The following is a 16,604-nucleotide window of genomic DNA, read 5'->3' on the forward strand; positions in this document are numbered from 1 at the left end:
AAAAAAGTTATATTTTTGGCAAATATAAAAGCCTTTTCACACCAAAAGTGAAATGAATAAGCCTCAGGCTGAAGGGAAAGTAAATTTACGTCCGTACAGTAGAATGCAGAAGAAGAAATTTCAACACTTCAGCAGTAAAAAAATACACACAAATGTTCGTCTAGAGCAGGGGTAGGCAAGTTCGGTCCTAGAGAGCCGCAGTCCTGCAGAGTTCAGCTCCAACCCTAATCAAACACACCTGAACAAGCTAATCAATGTCTTCAGGATTACTAAGGCTATAGGTAGGTGAGTTTTTTTTTCAGGGTTGGAGCTGAACTCTGCAGGACTGTGGCTCTCTAGGACCGAACTTGCCTACCCCTGCTCTAGAGTAATTTTTGCTTATTAGTATGGTTGAACTGGATCATCGAAGGTCAGAAGCAAAGACATTGGTTAATAGAATGGGATTAAATACATAAAGGATATTTGTGTTGTTGAACATTTAATTATTGCAGGTTTGCGTCATATTCTGAGTTGCATTATTTTTATTCATTTTGAGGAATACTGAATCAGTGTGTTTTTTTCTTTTTGTGAGTGAGATGAATTAATGCATATTCATATTTATTTTAGAACTACAGTAACATCTTCTGATTTCTCTCAACATGGGGACAGGAGAGCTGTCAATCAATAAATTGAAAAAAAAAAGTAACTTGCGTTACTTATTTGAAAAAGTAACTCAGATATTCTCTTGTAAATTAAAAAGCAATGCGTTACTTTACTAGTTACTAGAAAAAAGTAATCTGATTACGTAACTTGCGTTACTTGTAATATATTACCCCCAACACTGTTCACATACAGCTACATGACACACTGCATGAAAGGTACTATTCGAAAAGGCATAATAGGGGCACTTTAATCAGATGGTTAGCGGTGTTTGCTAAGAAGCAAAGATACATCTTCAGTATTACATACCTGTACAGCCGTGTGATGCGAGGAAAGTTTAAGGTCAATCCACGCAGGAACTCAGAGCGTTCCCTGTAGGTTCGGTACCGCAAGGTCTGAGCAGGGAGAAGGCTGCGGACCAACTGATCCAACTCACCAGGGGCTAAAAGCCACTCCACCAGTTTCTCAAAGTCCTTCTGTTCTCCTTCCTCAACAGACAATGTACCTCTAGTCAGCTTGAAGTCCACCTGCTCCACCCGAGTCTCCAACACCCGGACAGATGCTGAGATTGGAGTATAACTGTGGGTAGATCACAGAAAACATAATGGCTGACCCATTTTATAACTGGAATTCTGTTCATTTGCCCATTTCTCACCCTGGAGCAGAAGCAGTGATATGGTAAGAACCAGGAGCCAGAGGTCTCCAGTATTGGCCCATGCTGCTGGTGTGCACATAATGGCTTGAGCCTTCCACCACGACTGTGGCATTAGCAATGCCTTTGCCAGAATGACCATCAGTCACCATACCCCTCACAAACAAATGAACCTGACATATGGGACATCACACAAACCATGCATAGGTTTAAATGGAATAGATCACCCAAGAAAATGACTAATGTGTTGATCATGATCAAGAACGAATCACCTGTTGTATAAAGTGCAAGAGCGCTCCATAATTCTTCTCCCAGTATTCTGAGAGCAACTCCTCTGGTAGAAGCAGTTCACAGCTCAGACCAATGTTAACGGCTAAAGTGTCTGTGCTGTGATATGCCCAAGTCAGCATATCAATTCCTACCATTATGCAAAAGCCAAATTTCAATGTGAAACAGGAATATGTACTCATGAATAAACAATTAAGACAAAAAAATATAATAAAATAAAATAAAAACAGTACAATTACAAGTACAATATCCTTCAAAAATGTAGGGCCAGTAAGATTTTTTAAAATAAATTGATTCTTTTATGCAGCTAAGACACATTAAAAGGATCAAAAGTGACAGTAAAGAGACTTATAATGTTACAAAAGATCTATTTCAAATAAATGCCTTCCTTTTGAACTTTCCAGTCAAAAAATCCTGAAAAAGCCTATCATGGTTTCCACAAGAACATTAAAACAGCACAACCGTTTTCAACATTGATAACAATAATAATGATAATAAAAAGCTTCTTGAGCAAAATTAACATTTTAATAATTTCTGAAGGACCATGTGATTGAAGACTGGCGTAATGGCTGCTGAAAATTCAGCTTTGCCATCACAGGTATAAATGACACTTATAAATATAATCAAATGGAAAATAGTTATTTAAATTGTAATATTTCATAATATTACCGTTTTACTGTATTTTTGAACAAATAAATGCAGCCTTGGTCAGCACAAGAGATAACATATACTAAATTCCTTCAATAACAAATACTACTACTCTTACCGACCCCAAACATTTGAGCAGTAAATCAGGTAAATTCTGATATAATTTTAATTTCTCTGACCTGTGACTACTGGACGGTAGTGCTTAATGCCTTTTTTCTCTCTGGTTCTTGGCACATCACAGGCCTGAGGCTCTTGAAAAGCCTGAGATTGCTGGAATGAAATGACAACAGTATTGGACAATTTAAGAAAGGCTTGTGATACAAGCACTGATATTCAACACTTTTCTGCTGATGATTTAGTTAAATAAAATGTCACAAATGTCACATTAACATTATATAAATTCAACAGCATATACAATATGCATACCACATAATAGGCTTTTGCAACTGATTTAAACATGTCCTCATCAACAGAGTCAAGGGAACTGGGGTAGACGACTCCCCTAAACCCTAGACAAAACAGTAGCAGAACGATTTTATTATTTAAAAAAAACAAAAAAAAATTAAAATTTTAAAGAGAAAACCAAGCCACTTTCTGTACCTCCACGTATACTTGCAGACAGTACAAAGAAGTGATCCTTGATCCAGTTTATCACTGCTTGAGTTTCTGCTTCAACGGTATTTCCCGTTCCTGACTGTTTAGGGAAATTCGCATTCAGGTCAACACGGTGACTGTTACCGTGTCCAATAATACTTAGGTCTCCCGAAACCCGTTCGTTGTGAGCTACGAGAAGAAAATGAGGGTAAATACAGAAGACAACAATGAAACAACCTGCCAATATGTTTGCTCATACCTTTTAGTGCTAATTCATACCCGTCTGGGTTCACGGAAGGCATGATGTGAATTCTTGTACTATTGACCAGACGTGTGACCAATGGATCTTTGCCATAATTGCGGCACAAGTACTCAACCAGGTTTAGGAGAATCTCACGTCCGATAAACTCATTTCCATGCAGGTTACCCAAAAACATGACCTCTGGTTTGCCTGGATGAAGTAAAGAGATGATCAGTTGAGAAATATTTTTATATTGTATATGTATGTGATCGTACGCAGTCGCACCTTGCTGATCAACACCAGGATTGGTGGATATCTCCATTACATAAAGATTCCTGCCCTGCACTGATCGTCCAGCAGAGTTCAGGTAAGTGATGGAAGGATGGACAGCACTAAGCAGTTGCAACAACATCTCCATTTCATCATAACTATGATATCGGAAATCCAAAGTATGGATTGGAGACCTTGAGGTGGGTCCAGGTGTGTTCAGACCTTCATTGGTTACCACAGCTTGTTCAGAGGGATCTAGCATTAACATCTCCTCTACAGGTTCCTCAAGAGTGAAGTTTAACAGCGTGGCTTTGCCTTCAATCACTGGCACATTCTTGACAGTATTTGAAAGGTATCTGAAGGAAACATGAGTAAATTCCATTAAACTGGACCAATTCCATTTCATAATTCTTCTTTTATGCATCTACATATAATCACCCAGGAGAGCTAGCAGTGATGTCATATCTTCCAGGAAGCAGCAGACGATAATAATCACCAAACATCCAAGTTGTGATGTTGTGATCAGTTCCAGAAACGGAGATTGTTACATCTGGGAGACCAAAGCCTGATCTGGTCATTACGAAACCTCTCACTCCAATATGAGCCTATAAACAGAAGTGAAATAAGGTTTGTTAAGACAGTTCATGGGACTACACAAAACATTCAAATCAACTCACTTGGTGTATGTAGGCAAGAAGGGCCTCCTTGTTATTGGTCCATTCTGTGAAAAGCTGAGAAGCTGGTGGATACTTGCAGCAGCTCAACCCAAAAGTGACTTCAAAACAGTTCCCTTTGAAGTAGTTGTAATCCTGCATTCCCCCTGTGCACAGACAGGACACCAAATCATTGAACCAAAGTTCAATGGAGTTCCACTTGGGCACAAGGCCTGATTTTAATGTCAAACTGTGATACCATCTCCCAAGTTTTTGTCTGGAACATCAGGACAGCCAGGATTGTCCATCCTCATAATGGGATGGTTCTCAGTGTAGGTTTGTGCTAAATGGCGAAACACAGCATCATCTGCTGTCAGCCCTGAGGTTGCATAAGAACTGCCGTCATCAAAGGGGTAGGTGGCCATCACTGAGCCCCCATGTAGACTACCAGACAAGTCAAACCTTGAAAAGATGACACAGAGGAAGCAAGCATGGTAGAAAACACTTCTTGGGAAAATCTCAGATCAGAAGCAAGAGAACATTACACCACTGAATAATTGGTTTCACCACTGAATAATCAGAGATTCATGTTTTCCAGGCTAGAATAAAAGTTTACACCAATTTCTCTATTAAAAAAAATTAATTAATTGATCCAGACACCAAATTTAAAATAATTTATTCAAATTAATTTTGATATTTTGTAGTGCATACAATGTTTGTAGTGTATACGGTATTGTTTAGTACTATATACTAATATACTTAGTATTATATGTTTTATTAACATTTTGAATGAGTTTTATTCGGTTTAATTTTGTAGTAATTTAGTGTGTGTTTTTGTCGTTTTCATTTATTTATTATTATTTTTATTTTTTTTGTAAGTATTACTAGTTAGGCTCATTTTATTAATTTTTTCAGTTAGTTTTCATTTTAGTTCAGTTTTAATTTTTTATTATTTTTTAGTTCAGTTTTTAAATTTAAAAAACTTTTTTTTTTTAAAAATTTCCAGTTAGTAATTTAACCCCCGGTTTCATAGACAAGGCTTAAGCCTAGTCCCAGACTAAAATAAAACCTGACTTAGTCTAAACCCTGTCTGTGAAACCAGGCCTTAATGCTTCCACATAAAATCATTTCAGTCAGCTGCCATGGCAAACTTTCTCTCTAATTTTTTTTTTTATTTAAAAGTCTTTTTTAATAGTTTTAATCGGTCAACTGAATACCGTAAAAATGTCAGTGTGGCTTAATTATTTTTAAATTATTTTTGTTTGCTAAATCAAAGTCAGTGTGATATAACCAACTTGCAGTCAGCCAATTTGTTATGTGACAAGAAAATCAAAAGGGAAGACACCCCTGCTGACCCTCCTAATAATAAATATCAAATAATTTTAATGATGTGGATTTAAATGGCAAGGTTAATTGAGGTTGTCAGTGCCAAATGATTTGATTAAAACACTTGTAAATTTATATAAATAATAATAAAAAATGCCTTTAAAACCTTGTTTGAATTTAATAACTGTATAGAGAAATAGACTATTAAAACTACAAAGCAAAAAAACATACTTTTTCTCAAGAATCCATTTCATGACAGCTGTGACCTCCGGTAGGTCTTCTGAGGTCTTACTGAAGGACTCATCCCGGTCTGGGAAACTCTTATCGAGGTCATAATGTTTGGCATTCTCGCGGCCTTCACTGCTGCCAGAGCAGCCCCCCTCCACCGCGCGCTCAAAGCCGTCAGGATTCATGCTGGCCATTATATAGATGTCAGTCCGGTTCACCAGCTCTGTTACTCTCACATCGCGGCCATACTGAGTCAACAGGTACTCGATCAGATACACTAACAACTGCCTCGATAAAGCCTCGTCCCCGTGGATGTTGCCCACATACTTGAACCTCGGTTTGCCCGGTACATCCGTAGACGGATTCGTTGTTATTCTCATGACCCAAAGCTCCCTTCCCTCGACAGACTGTCCGATGCTCGAGAGGCTGCAAATATGTGCGTACTTTTGAGAAAAACGCTGAAGACGATCGGTCATGTCAGCGTAGTTGTAATATCCTTTGTATGTTTCTTCATGATCTTTGTTGGTGCTTCTCAAACCGAGTATTTGGTGCGGAACTATTAAAATATGCGGCAAAATGAGCCACAAAGTGTGCATTATGTGATTGTAGTAGCTTAGTAGTGATTTTTTTTTATTTTTATCTTTTGTTAGTTGTTTTATCGTTAGTTGGCTTTTTGTTGAGCCATCACAAATTGTTGATCACTGGCCTGTCAATGTGCAGGTTAAACGCATTGAATCAAAATTAGGGACACTAATAGATTGCACGTGGCATAATCAGTATAAAATTGGTTTGCACAGGGTCAAACTAAAATCTGGATTAAACCACTGCCATTTGTTGAGGGGTGGTTGTCAATTTTACTTTTTTTTTTTGACCATCAAGATTAAATTAAATGTGTATATTTTATGTAAAATGTATTAATGTCACATTTTTTTTTAAACACACACACACACACACACACACACACACACACTTACATTTAGAATGTTTTCACATTACCACCTGTCCATTTAATTTACAGTCATTTTATATGTTGATAAAGTAGCATCTTAAAGGTGATTTAGTGGATTGCATTTGAATGACGTCACTAAATCAATGATAAACTGACTTTAACTGGAAAATTGAGTGTTTACTATTGTCCTCTTGCATTAACACACTATTTTCCTGTTTAATACTATAAAGCTGCTTTGACACAATCTGTATTCTATAAAGTGCTATATAAATAAAGGTGACTTGACTTACATTTGACATATAATTCAATTAGAGGCCCATCTGTTGCCATGTGAGTACAAAAGACTGTCCTTATTATGTTTTAATGTAAATTCTGAGACATATTTTTTCATTTCAAATTTTAATGTTAGACAATTCATTACACCTTTTAATGTTCATTTAAGGTCAGGAAAGATCCACATGCCACAGTCAGCTGATATCAATTATTCTGTTTTTTTTTGTTTGTTTCTTTAGATTTTATGCTCATGTTCTTTATTCATCAAATATCATACAGAAGTTGACCATGGAAACTGCAAAGTTTTTTTTTGTTTCTTTAGATTTTATGCTCATGTTCTTTATTCATCAAATATCATACAGAAGTTGACCATGGAAACTGCAACGACTATGATCATGATGATCAAGTCATGACGAAAGAAGAGCAACGCACCACGTCCGTTCTGTTGTCATCATACAGGACTTTTTCTTCTCGTTGTTCCTGCCGTCAATAGTTTGTCTTTCTTTCCTCGTGTAGTGGGTAAAAAACGTGCTGGGGACTTGTTACATTAGTGTAGCACCAGTATACCAGCCTGCCGTCCGGGTCAACAAACCATCTTGCAAGGCTGGGAACGGAGGGATGGAGGAAGTGGAAGTTTGAAGGGCTCAGAAGGAGGAAGAAGGGAGGGAAGGACACGGCTGGTTCCTCTCAATGCTGGATCCTACGGATAGACTGGATCTGAGGGGTCTGAGCGTGGCAGCCATACTCCCTGTAGTGCCTGTACTCGCCTCCGTGGCAGTCACACTCCATAATGTACTGGTAACCACGGTAACCGGGATACTGGTAGCATACCCAGCTAGAGAAATAGGGATAGAGAGGCGGCATGTTACCATGGAGACCAAGTGAAGCGTTTGATTTCTCAAACGTTGACGAATGCAGTGATGAATAAACTGGCGCCAGGCTTTTTCAGATACAGATCAAAAGCAGCATAAGAGGAGAAACCAGAAAACCAGCCTCCGTAATGATCAGGTGATTAAAATCCATTCGGGCAATCGTACTTACGCGCCACTCGTGACTTGGATGGAGCCGACCTCGTTGTTGCACCATCCCATAGCCTGCAGGGAGGGGTAGTCATTGCACACCTCCCACTGCCTTCCAGTCATGTTCTCACACTCGAAAAGCATCATACGGCAATCACTGTGCATCTGTTTCAGAATGAAGAAAGAAAGACATACAACTTGTTGAATGCCCTGTTGAGTGAAAATCTGATTCGAATAACTGGTTCCCTTTAAGTGCATGGCTTGCAATTTGAATTAAACTGGCCCCATCTCACAGGATGTTGAATTGGAACAAATGAAACAGCAAATGGAAATTGAATTTACTGCAGTGTAACACAACTTATTTTTTAATTAGTCTAGCACAACAAACTGGACAAGATTTTGGATTCTAGGAAATGTTCTTCCACCATGACCCATAAAATGACCAAGTTAAAATAATTAAATCTATAATTAAATAATTTAAATGATTAAATCAAAATCTATCTTATATAATTATATCTTATATAAATCATATATCATATAAAAAAAATTATAAATTACATTTTAAATAAATATTTTAGATCAATATTTCTAATGTTTTGATTATACCCTTTGTTTGTATGATAACTTATGTAAATGATATACATAATTTAAAAAATAAATAAATTAGATTTATATTTTATTATTTATTGCTTTGTAACAAATATTTTAGACTTATTTTTCTAATATATCTCATTGTGCCCCTTTGTGTATGATAGCATACATATACAAATTATGTAAATAAATAAATAAAGGTAGCTTTTCAGATATTGATTATTAATATTTTATATTAATTTATATTTTATTATTTATTATTCTAATATTTCTTATTATGCCCCTGGTGTATGAAACGTGTGTAAGTAAAAAAAGTAAGTATGTAAATAAATAAATAAATAAACATAGCTTTTCAAACGTTGATTATTAGTATATTAACATTTGTACGTTATTATGATTTACTTATCTTTTTTCTTTTTTACAATTTAGGCTTATATTTCTATTAATTCTATTTCAATTATGCTTTGTGCAATTTATTTGCTAGTTCAATTCAAATTCACTTTATTCTCAATTCAATTTAATGCCATGTATCTACAACTATGTCAAAAAATGTAAATGTGTTGAGAAATAGTGATGATCGGAGAGTCTGCTGGTGGGTGTATTGTGTGTCCCTGCTGCAGATGGTCTCACTCACAGCAGAATAGATGGGGCGGAAGGACATCATCCTCTCAATGCGATAGGCATTGTTGCCACTCCAGGCCTCCCAGCAAGGGTAATCTCCCTTCTCCAGGATGAACTGCTGGCCATTGAAGGTAGAGTGCTCAAAACCTACCCAGCTAGAGTCAGAAGAAACGATTAGGAGACAGGGCTGGAAAGAGGAAAAGAGATTTACTCTAGTTAATTGAAGATGCTTGCTTTTACTCACACGCCACACTCCACCTTCAGGGAGCGGACAGTCTCCATTCCGTACTCCATGATGTTCTGGCAGCAAGCGGTGAATTCACAACGCCTGCCCTGGAAATGCTCCTGATCATAAACGGTAATCTGAAAAAGAGACACATATATCTTTAGTTCAACACGTTGTTAGTGATGATTTAATTAGATACCCATGTAGATTGTTCCAAATTGCATTAAAAATGGTTTTAAATGATTTAAAGGGTTAGTTCACCCAAAAATGAAAATTCTGTCATTAATTACTCACCCTCGTGTTGTCCGTAATTTATGTTGAAAAAAAAACAACTTTAAAATAAATTCATACGTCAACAGTCAAATTTAGGAATAATTAAGATTTTTTAAATGTTTTTTTTTTTTTTGGAAGCATTTCTTATGCTCACCAAGGCTGCATTTATTTGATCAAAAATACAGTAAAATAGTAATATTGTGAAATATTATTACCATTTGAAAAAATGTTTTCTATCTGAATATATTTCAGGATATAATTTATTCCTGTGATGACAAAGCTGAATTTTCGGTAGCTATTACTCCAGTCTTTAGTGTCACATGATCCTTCAGAAATCATTCTAATATGCTGATTTGATGCTTAATTATTATTGGCACTCAAATATTAATATTAATAATAATAATACAAATATTTTTCTTCTGAATATTTTTGTGGAAACTGAGATACATTGTTTGATGAACAGAAAAACTGCATCCTTGCTGAATAAACATATTATTTTATCTTTTTTTTTGGGAATAAATAAATGCAGCCTTGGTGGGCATAAGTGACAAAAAATTTAATTAAATTATCTATTTAAAATAAAATAAAATAAAACAAAACAAAAATAATACACATTTTTTCTTCTAAAAAAATAAAATAAACAAAATCTCTTCACCTTCCATGGTCCCATGGGCATTGACATAGGGTTTGTCAGAGCCATTGTTTCAGATATCTCAGCGCTGACTGACCTGCATGCAAAGAATCATGTCAGAAGAGTTTGCACCACAAACATTGTTTAACATCTATAAAATTCTATACATGATGATCAGTTTTCATACATTTCTACTTTCACACACACACAAAAAAAAACAGTACAAGTGTTGTCAAGTATAATGACATGTAGCATTCTTTGTGCGACAAGCCTGAACACTGTTGGATCAATTAAACCAGGTGGTTTATATTACTGTCTAATGCACATCAGGTCGGCTAATGAAAACAGTCTTGTTCAAATACCTTGTTGAATCATAAGTATCTCCTCTATCATAATTATAATTAGCATGTCTGATTGTATCAGTGGATCATTGTTTGATTTATCATTCTGTATATTTAATGCTCACCATGGTGTTCCAAGCTTGTTTAATCACAATCTGGTTTAAAGTTGGCAGAGGTACAGGGTTTACCAGACTTACCCAATAGAATGAGCTGTATGCGTTGAGGGGAATCCACCACGCGGTCTCCTGCTCAGGCATCTGTGGGGCTATTTATACAGATGCCGCTTCATTGGGGCTCCCTGACTCACGGACCCCGGCTGCTGTCAGCATTTTGCTTTGGATGCCTTTTGTTTCTGACCTGAGCTGTAGGCCTTTCTTTCCTCCGCATACTCTTTACAATGAAGTGATCTCCACCAATGAGCAGCCATGGAGCTGCATGATTTTAGGTCATATTTATGTGGATTACATAAAAGGCCATTTACTATAACTCGAGATTTTCATTTCAGGCCTTTCGAATTTGAATTGAAGACATCTTTGCGACAATATTTTGAATTTCACAGACTCTTTACGGAGATAGTTACATTTAAAACAGCTTTGCAATATATTTCCTTTCTATATGTGGTTTTCTCAACATACAAGGTTTGTTGATACCTGCGATGAAATGACAGTAATCTAAACAATAATGCATATTTACTGTATATTTCCAGTTTTTAGTCTCCAGTTCATCTGAGTGCAAACTTCAAGCCTCTGCTTACATGTTTTCTGGGGTTTGGTCAGATTACGGAGGCGATGTCTGATTAATGCAGTGATGCAGTTTCTGGCCCATAAATGGAAAAACATGGCAAGGCAGATGCTAATATGAATCCGTGTGCTTTCCAAAGCGATGAAGCGGATACTGCTTGACTTTAAATACAGACAAATATAACATTACAGCACTTAAAATGTCTTAAAACTACTGTGTTCCAATGCAACTTATATTAAATTCAGGAACAATTCATGGGTTTTTAGAAAAACTATGTACTAGTAGACATTTACATTGAAAGATGCATATATGCTGGGGAAAAATGGTGTAGGATTTACTTTGAATCAACTTTTACTCAATTTCTGCTTAATTTCACAAATAATTACAAAGGAATGGCATTGAATTCATGCACAATTTTGAAGCCGAAAGACTAAAATTGAGTTTTCTTCTAAAACATATCTTTTTTTTATTTCAAAAATCATTTTTAACAGTGTATAGACCTGAACATTTCAGTCCGTGTGATTTGAAATGAACTGAGCTGCTTTAGCATTCATTGTGAAATGACTTCTGATGCTCAGCTCACAACCTCGACCCAGGTCTCTTTGCAAAACAATGGCCGTACACAGACTGCAGTCAGCACATTGTTGTCCAGGGTGGAGGTGTGTGTGTCGAATGTGTATGACGTGTGTATCTGTTAAGCTCGGTTTGAGTGTGTGTGTGTGTGTGTGTCAAATGTAGTTCTTGTCTGTAAAAATGTCTGTATGTGCATGTGTGTGTGTGTGTGGATTTCTGCTGATGAGAGCAGCCACACCGTGATGACAAAGAGACAAGCCAGCTCAGCAGGCCTGTGAGATGAAATGAGTGTGTCCTCTTCTACAAACATACACACTCTCAGTCATGCTATTAATAAACTCACCTCTGTAGTATGAACATTACTGTAATATAAACATGTTGCTGATGACATTTATTTATGCTTTTGTTCTGTCTTTTAAGCTATAAAGGTTTGATTCTATCTTAGTTTTGTATCATAATGTAAAAAAATAGGCTATTATGCCAATAAGCACAACTATATTGGTTAAAAGGGAGTTCTTTGAATTATCCGAAGATGGCAGGCACAAAATTTAATTAGAGAGCATTATTATATAATTTGGTGAAAGCTTTTAAAGCAAACCAAAACCATGAAATACAAGCCCTTATAATTGTATTATTTGCTGAATTGGCTACTTTAGTTATTTTTTTCTTCATAGTGTTTAGAAATCAGTGTCTCATTCTGTTGTAAATGAATGAAATGTTATATCAACGGTTAGGCCATTTTTTTGTTGTACTGTCGTGTGGCGTCCTCTTGAGGACTGTCATAACTTCAATGCTACACTAAATTCAGTAAAGGTTGTTTATTGGCATATATGGTTCCATCGAGAACTTTTTATTGTACAAAAAGTACTTTATGGTGGCAAAAGATTCTTTAAATTATTATAAAGTTTTCTTTTTCTTAAAAGAAAAAGGGGCTATTTTAAAAACTGTTCATTAAAAGGTTATTTGGGAAACATTTATGGAAACTTTATTTTGAAGAGTGTTGAATAAAAAAATGTTGACACGTGAATTGTGCCAAAGCAGACTTAAAAGAAATTAAAATTAGAAAAAAAAAAAAAAAAACTTGAATACTGCTATATAAGCTATATAAGTTTTATTTTATTTTAAACAATAAATAATATTGGCGTTACAACGTCTCGTATTTGCTGGGGTTTGTGCTTTATTTATTAGATTTGTTTTGAGGTTGAATTAATGCACGTTCACACAATTGACGAATCAACTTGGATCATACCACACAACAAACGGGGGAGAATTCGAAACAGATATCCGGCGCACACTACATGCTAGAATGACCAGTTCAATCCAAGCTCGACGACTGATTTTATCTAAAACTATTTCCTTAGAAATACAACGCGCTGCACTCAAAGCTGCCTTTTTTATCAGTCAAACAGTATCATCTGTTGTCGCCGTGCGCCACTGAACGGCAGGGGACCCCCTCCGGCGTGCAGTGGTACGTCCCTCAGCTGGAGCGCCAGAGAGATTCAGATCGAGCGGAGAACAGGAGGATTTAAATACCTCTAAGCGGGCGACCTGCTCAGCCCTTCGGGTGTGGGAGGGTGACTGTTTTGTGTCTTTGCTAGACCGGGGGAGCAGGGGGGTGGAGGAGGAGGAACGGATAATGAGCTATTCTTGTACCAGCACAGGCAACAGCCAGGACCCATCGAGCTCTAAGAAGTCCGGCGGCGTTAATCCCGGTAGTTGCAGCAGCGGAGACACCGGCAACGGCAATAACCGCCACAGCATCCGCGGCAGCAAAGCGAACTCGAACCCTGATTTATCCGAGGCCATGAAAGTCAAGAAGGGCTGCAACACGACAGACGTCGGGGTCCCCGTCACCACAGAAGAGGAACTGCTTGCGAACAAAACGATCACCCCGGAGGATGTGCTGGGATTGCAGAAGATCACTGAACGTAAGTGACCGAGTGGATCGAACACGCTCGGAACATTTCGCCAAACATCGTACATTATCGCAAAGCTATTGAATAGGTTGCGCTTTGTATCAACGCAGGCTCCAGTAGACGGAATAATCAAACTCTGGTTTATGAACACTTCACTGTGCTATATACGCCATATTGTAGCATTTCTAGATCACCGGATTTCTTTAATAAGAAAGACTGAAAAATAACTTGCTTGAGGAGCAGACTGAGCCAAACATTGGGTTTTATACAGACCATCATCAACCTTTCGACCTATTGGTGTGCAAATATTACATTACAGTGCATCAATGTAGCTCACTCCTCAGAGGTCTTCATTAGGGTTATATGACCTCTTACTGCTAATACTATTGAAATTGAACTTATCAGCTATTGAATGGCTTTGGAAATGGGAAGAAATAAATGGCATGGACAGTGTCATTTTCCAAGGGTCAACTATAATTAACGTTCTTCAACCTTGCAGTCCTAAGCGTGGTTAGGTAACAGGTGGCCAATAAGCCCTCCATTACTGTTTTTAAGGGCCCGTGCAATGGCTTATACAACATCCACGTTGCATGAACCTTATGAAGAGGCTGCATGTAATACTAAGCTATTAGAAATGCCTCCTAAAAAGTTTGCATTCTGATTATTAATTAATTTTTTAATATAAATATCTGATCAGTTGCAACCAGTTTGCGAATTATATCATATATATATATATACCTAGGTGTGCGAGGCCCATCTTCCTGCATCTATCATTTGAAACCGCAGTCATTATTTTTTTGTGGTCATAGTTATGATGTATAGATCTACAATAAAATTATAAGTACGGTTTTGTCATTTTCTCACTGATGGTGAGCAGAAAACCCTTGAGGTCCCATGGTTAACTTGTCCATTAGTGACTTTTGAGCAACTTTGCACACACTGAATAACTTGTAATGTGACTTCAGTGGTTACTGAAACCAAATTTGAAAACACTCCTGAAATGTGTGTGTGTGTGTGTGTGTGTGTGTGTGTATAAATGATCAGAATCAGAATGAGCTTTATTGCCATGTATGTTTTCACATACGAGGAATTTGTTTTCATGACAGCGACAGAACAAAAACACAGATAATCAAAGAAGAATAAAAAAATAGAACAAGTAAATAAGGAATAACAATATATAAATTGACAATTGTATGTGCAGGTATATTACAATAATAAGATATTGTATAAATTATAAGTATATGAAAAATATTTTCACTTCCTAGAATTATATCCTTCTCATGGCAGCCATCTTTCTCTGTTTACAGTCAATACGTAAGCGCATCATCCTTGTATCGTTTCATTTTTGTATCATGTATAAAAGACCTGACTTTTTTTTTTTTTTAAAGGGGTCATATGATGCTGCTAAAAAGAACATTATTTTGTGTATTTGGTGTAATGAAATGTGTTTATGCGGTTTAAAGTTCAAAAAACACATTATTTTCCACATACTGCACATTATTGTTTCTCCTCTATGCCCCGCCTTTCTGAAACGCGTCGATTTTTACAAAGCTCATCGGTCTGAAAAAGCGAGGTGTGCTCTGATTGGCCAGCTATCCAGTGCATTGTGATTGGCCGAATTCCTCAAGCGTGTGACGGAAATGTTACGTCCCTTACCATATTTTGATGCCTGCGGCAACCACATGTGACGACCCCGGGCTGGACTCCGCTTCGTCCACCGTGAAAGCCGATCTGGCGATCGACAGCACGAAATTGAAGTATTTCCTCAGCGAGCAGCACAGATCAGCTCCAGGCGTGACAAAGCGACATCGTCCTCTTTTGGAAGGCCAAACGAAGCACACAGCGCCTTCACGACATGGCGGCGGCAACAACAATACTACAGCGAGAATAAAAGTTGCGCCTTCTTTCTTTGCGTGAACATTTGGGCGGCGTTATGCAAATCTTCCCAGATAGTGACGTAGGTATGTTGGGGCGTGTTAGAACGAGCCGTTTTAGGTAGGTGTGGCTGACTCTGAACTTTTATAAAGAATATCTCTTTGGATTTGAGACTTTAATCTTTATGACCCCTTTAAATAATTTAGGAAAGGAGTGAAAGTTTAAAAAGAAAGTTTAGGAAAAGTGTGTATATCAAGTGTTTTAATACAAGTTACGTTCAAATGAAGATGAAGTATGAACACCAGGCATGATAAATTGTATATTTGGCTACACATTTTTTATGTTTCAAAGAAATTAATACAAAAATGTAAAAGTACAAGCTATTGAAATTACAATAATTATGTCATCCCATAACAGCTATTCATCATTTATAAACATTATTATTAATTATAATTACTCATGACAACAATAATACAGATTCATGAACAAAAAAACATTTATGAACTTGCTTGAAAATGATGCTTTTATTTGTTTTAATTAATTCGAGACTAGCAAGACTATTTCTGTTCTGTTTTAGCCACCCTGGTAACTATATGTAAATGAGCAGGGTAGCGGGCCTTGTTTCTGTCAGGTGGTGAGTTTTTAATGTGCAGATCATGTTTGTTTCCAGCCCACTCAACCAGCATGTTTATTTGCTCAAAGCAGTTACATAATTTCACCTGTTTGCTTCATAAGCTGTCCTGTTGGGCCTCTCTGAACATCTGAGAAATGCTGCCCACTCAGCCGATTAATCGGCAAAACCGATACATCGGTCGACCTCTAATATCCTATACTCTTTTTGATCTGTCAACATGCAAAATTGTTCCACTGTTTTATTTTCATTGATATGCACTCATTAAAATACTAAAAATAATAAATTTCTCTTTGCTATTTTAACTTGGCCCGTTGATATAATCTGTTTATTAAAGGGGTCATGTGATGCGATTTCCAGTTTTCTTTTCTCTTTGGAGTGTTACAAGCTGATTGTGCATAGATA

The 16,604-nt window shown here is 36.9% G+C and overlaps 3 protein-coding genes across 3 annotated transcripts in view; 1 reads left to right on the forward strand and 2 right to left on the reverse strand.

The window, feature by feature from the left end:
* The window catches only part of cpdb (carboxypeptidase D, b), a 13,824-nt gene extending 7,480 nt beyond the window's left edge, over positions 1-6,344 (reverse strand). Inside the window, exons 1-12 of the mRNA XM_016469470.1 lie at positions 5,543-6,344; positions 4,245-4,447; positions 4,010-4,152; positions 3,771-3,937; positions 3,348-3,688; positions 3,081-3,272; positions 2,828-3,010; positions 2,654-2,736; positions 2,407-2,497; positions 1,564-1,709; positions 1,295-1,464; positions 949-1,218 (exon numbers count right to left, since the gene is read on the reverse strand). Coding sequence (XP_016324956.1) covers positions 949-1,218; positions 1,295-1,464; positions 1,564-1,709; positions 2,407-2,497; positions 2,654-2,736; positions 2,828-3,010; positions 3,081-3,272; positions 3,348-3,688; positions 3,771-3,937; positions 4,010-4,152; positions 4,245-4,447; positions 5,543-6,135 — 2,582 coding nt within the window. The 5' untranslated portion in view covers positions 6,136-6,344. The remainder of the gene's footprint in view (positions 1-948; positions 1,219-1,294; positions 1,465-1,563; positions 1,710-2,406; positions 2,498-2,653; positions 2,737-2,827; positions 3,011-3,080; positions 3,273-3,347; positions 3,689-3,770; positions 3,938-4,009; positions 4,153-4,244; positions 4,448-5,542) is intronic.
* A 724-nt stretch (positions 6,345-7,068) lies between these two features.
* Positions 7,069-9,373, reverse strand: LOC107675182 (beta-crystallin A1-like; the record flags this gene model as incomplete). Its single annotated transcript, XM_016469439.1, has 4 exons — positions 7,069-7,596; positions 7,803-7,945; positions 9,006-9,147; positions 9,237-9,373. Coding segments are annotated over 4 exons (570 nt in total), but the record flags the coding sequence as incomplete, so codon positions are not given.
* Positions 9,374-13,243: 3,870 nt separating this feature from the next.
* Positions 13,244-16,604, forward strand: part of unc119a2 (unc-119 lipid binding chaperone a2) — a 27,072-nt gene continuing 23,711 nt past the window's right edge. The window contains exon 1 of the mRNA XM_016469468.1: positions 13,244-13,705. Within this exon, the coding sequence (XP_016324954.1) occupies positions 13,414-13,705 (292 nt within the window). The 5' untranslated portion in view covers positions 13,244-13,413. The remainder of the gene's footprint in view (positions 13,706-16,604) is intronic.

This window comes from Sinocyclocheilus anshuiensis, unplaced genomic scaffold, assembly GCF_001515605.1.
Source record: "Sinocyclocheilus anshuiensis isolate Anshui unplaced genomic scaffold, SAMN03320099.WGS_v1.1 scaffold1487, whole genome shotgun sequence".
NCBI lineage: Eukaryota > Metazoa > Chordata > Actinopteri > Cypriniformes > Cyprinidae > Sinocyclocheilus > Sinocyclocheilus anshuiensis.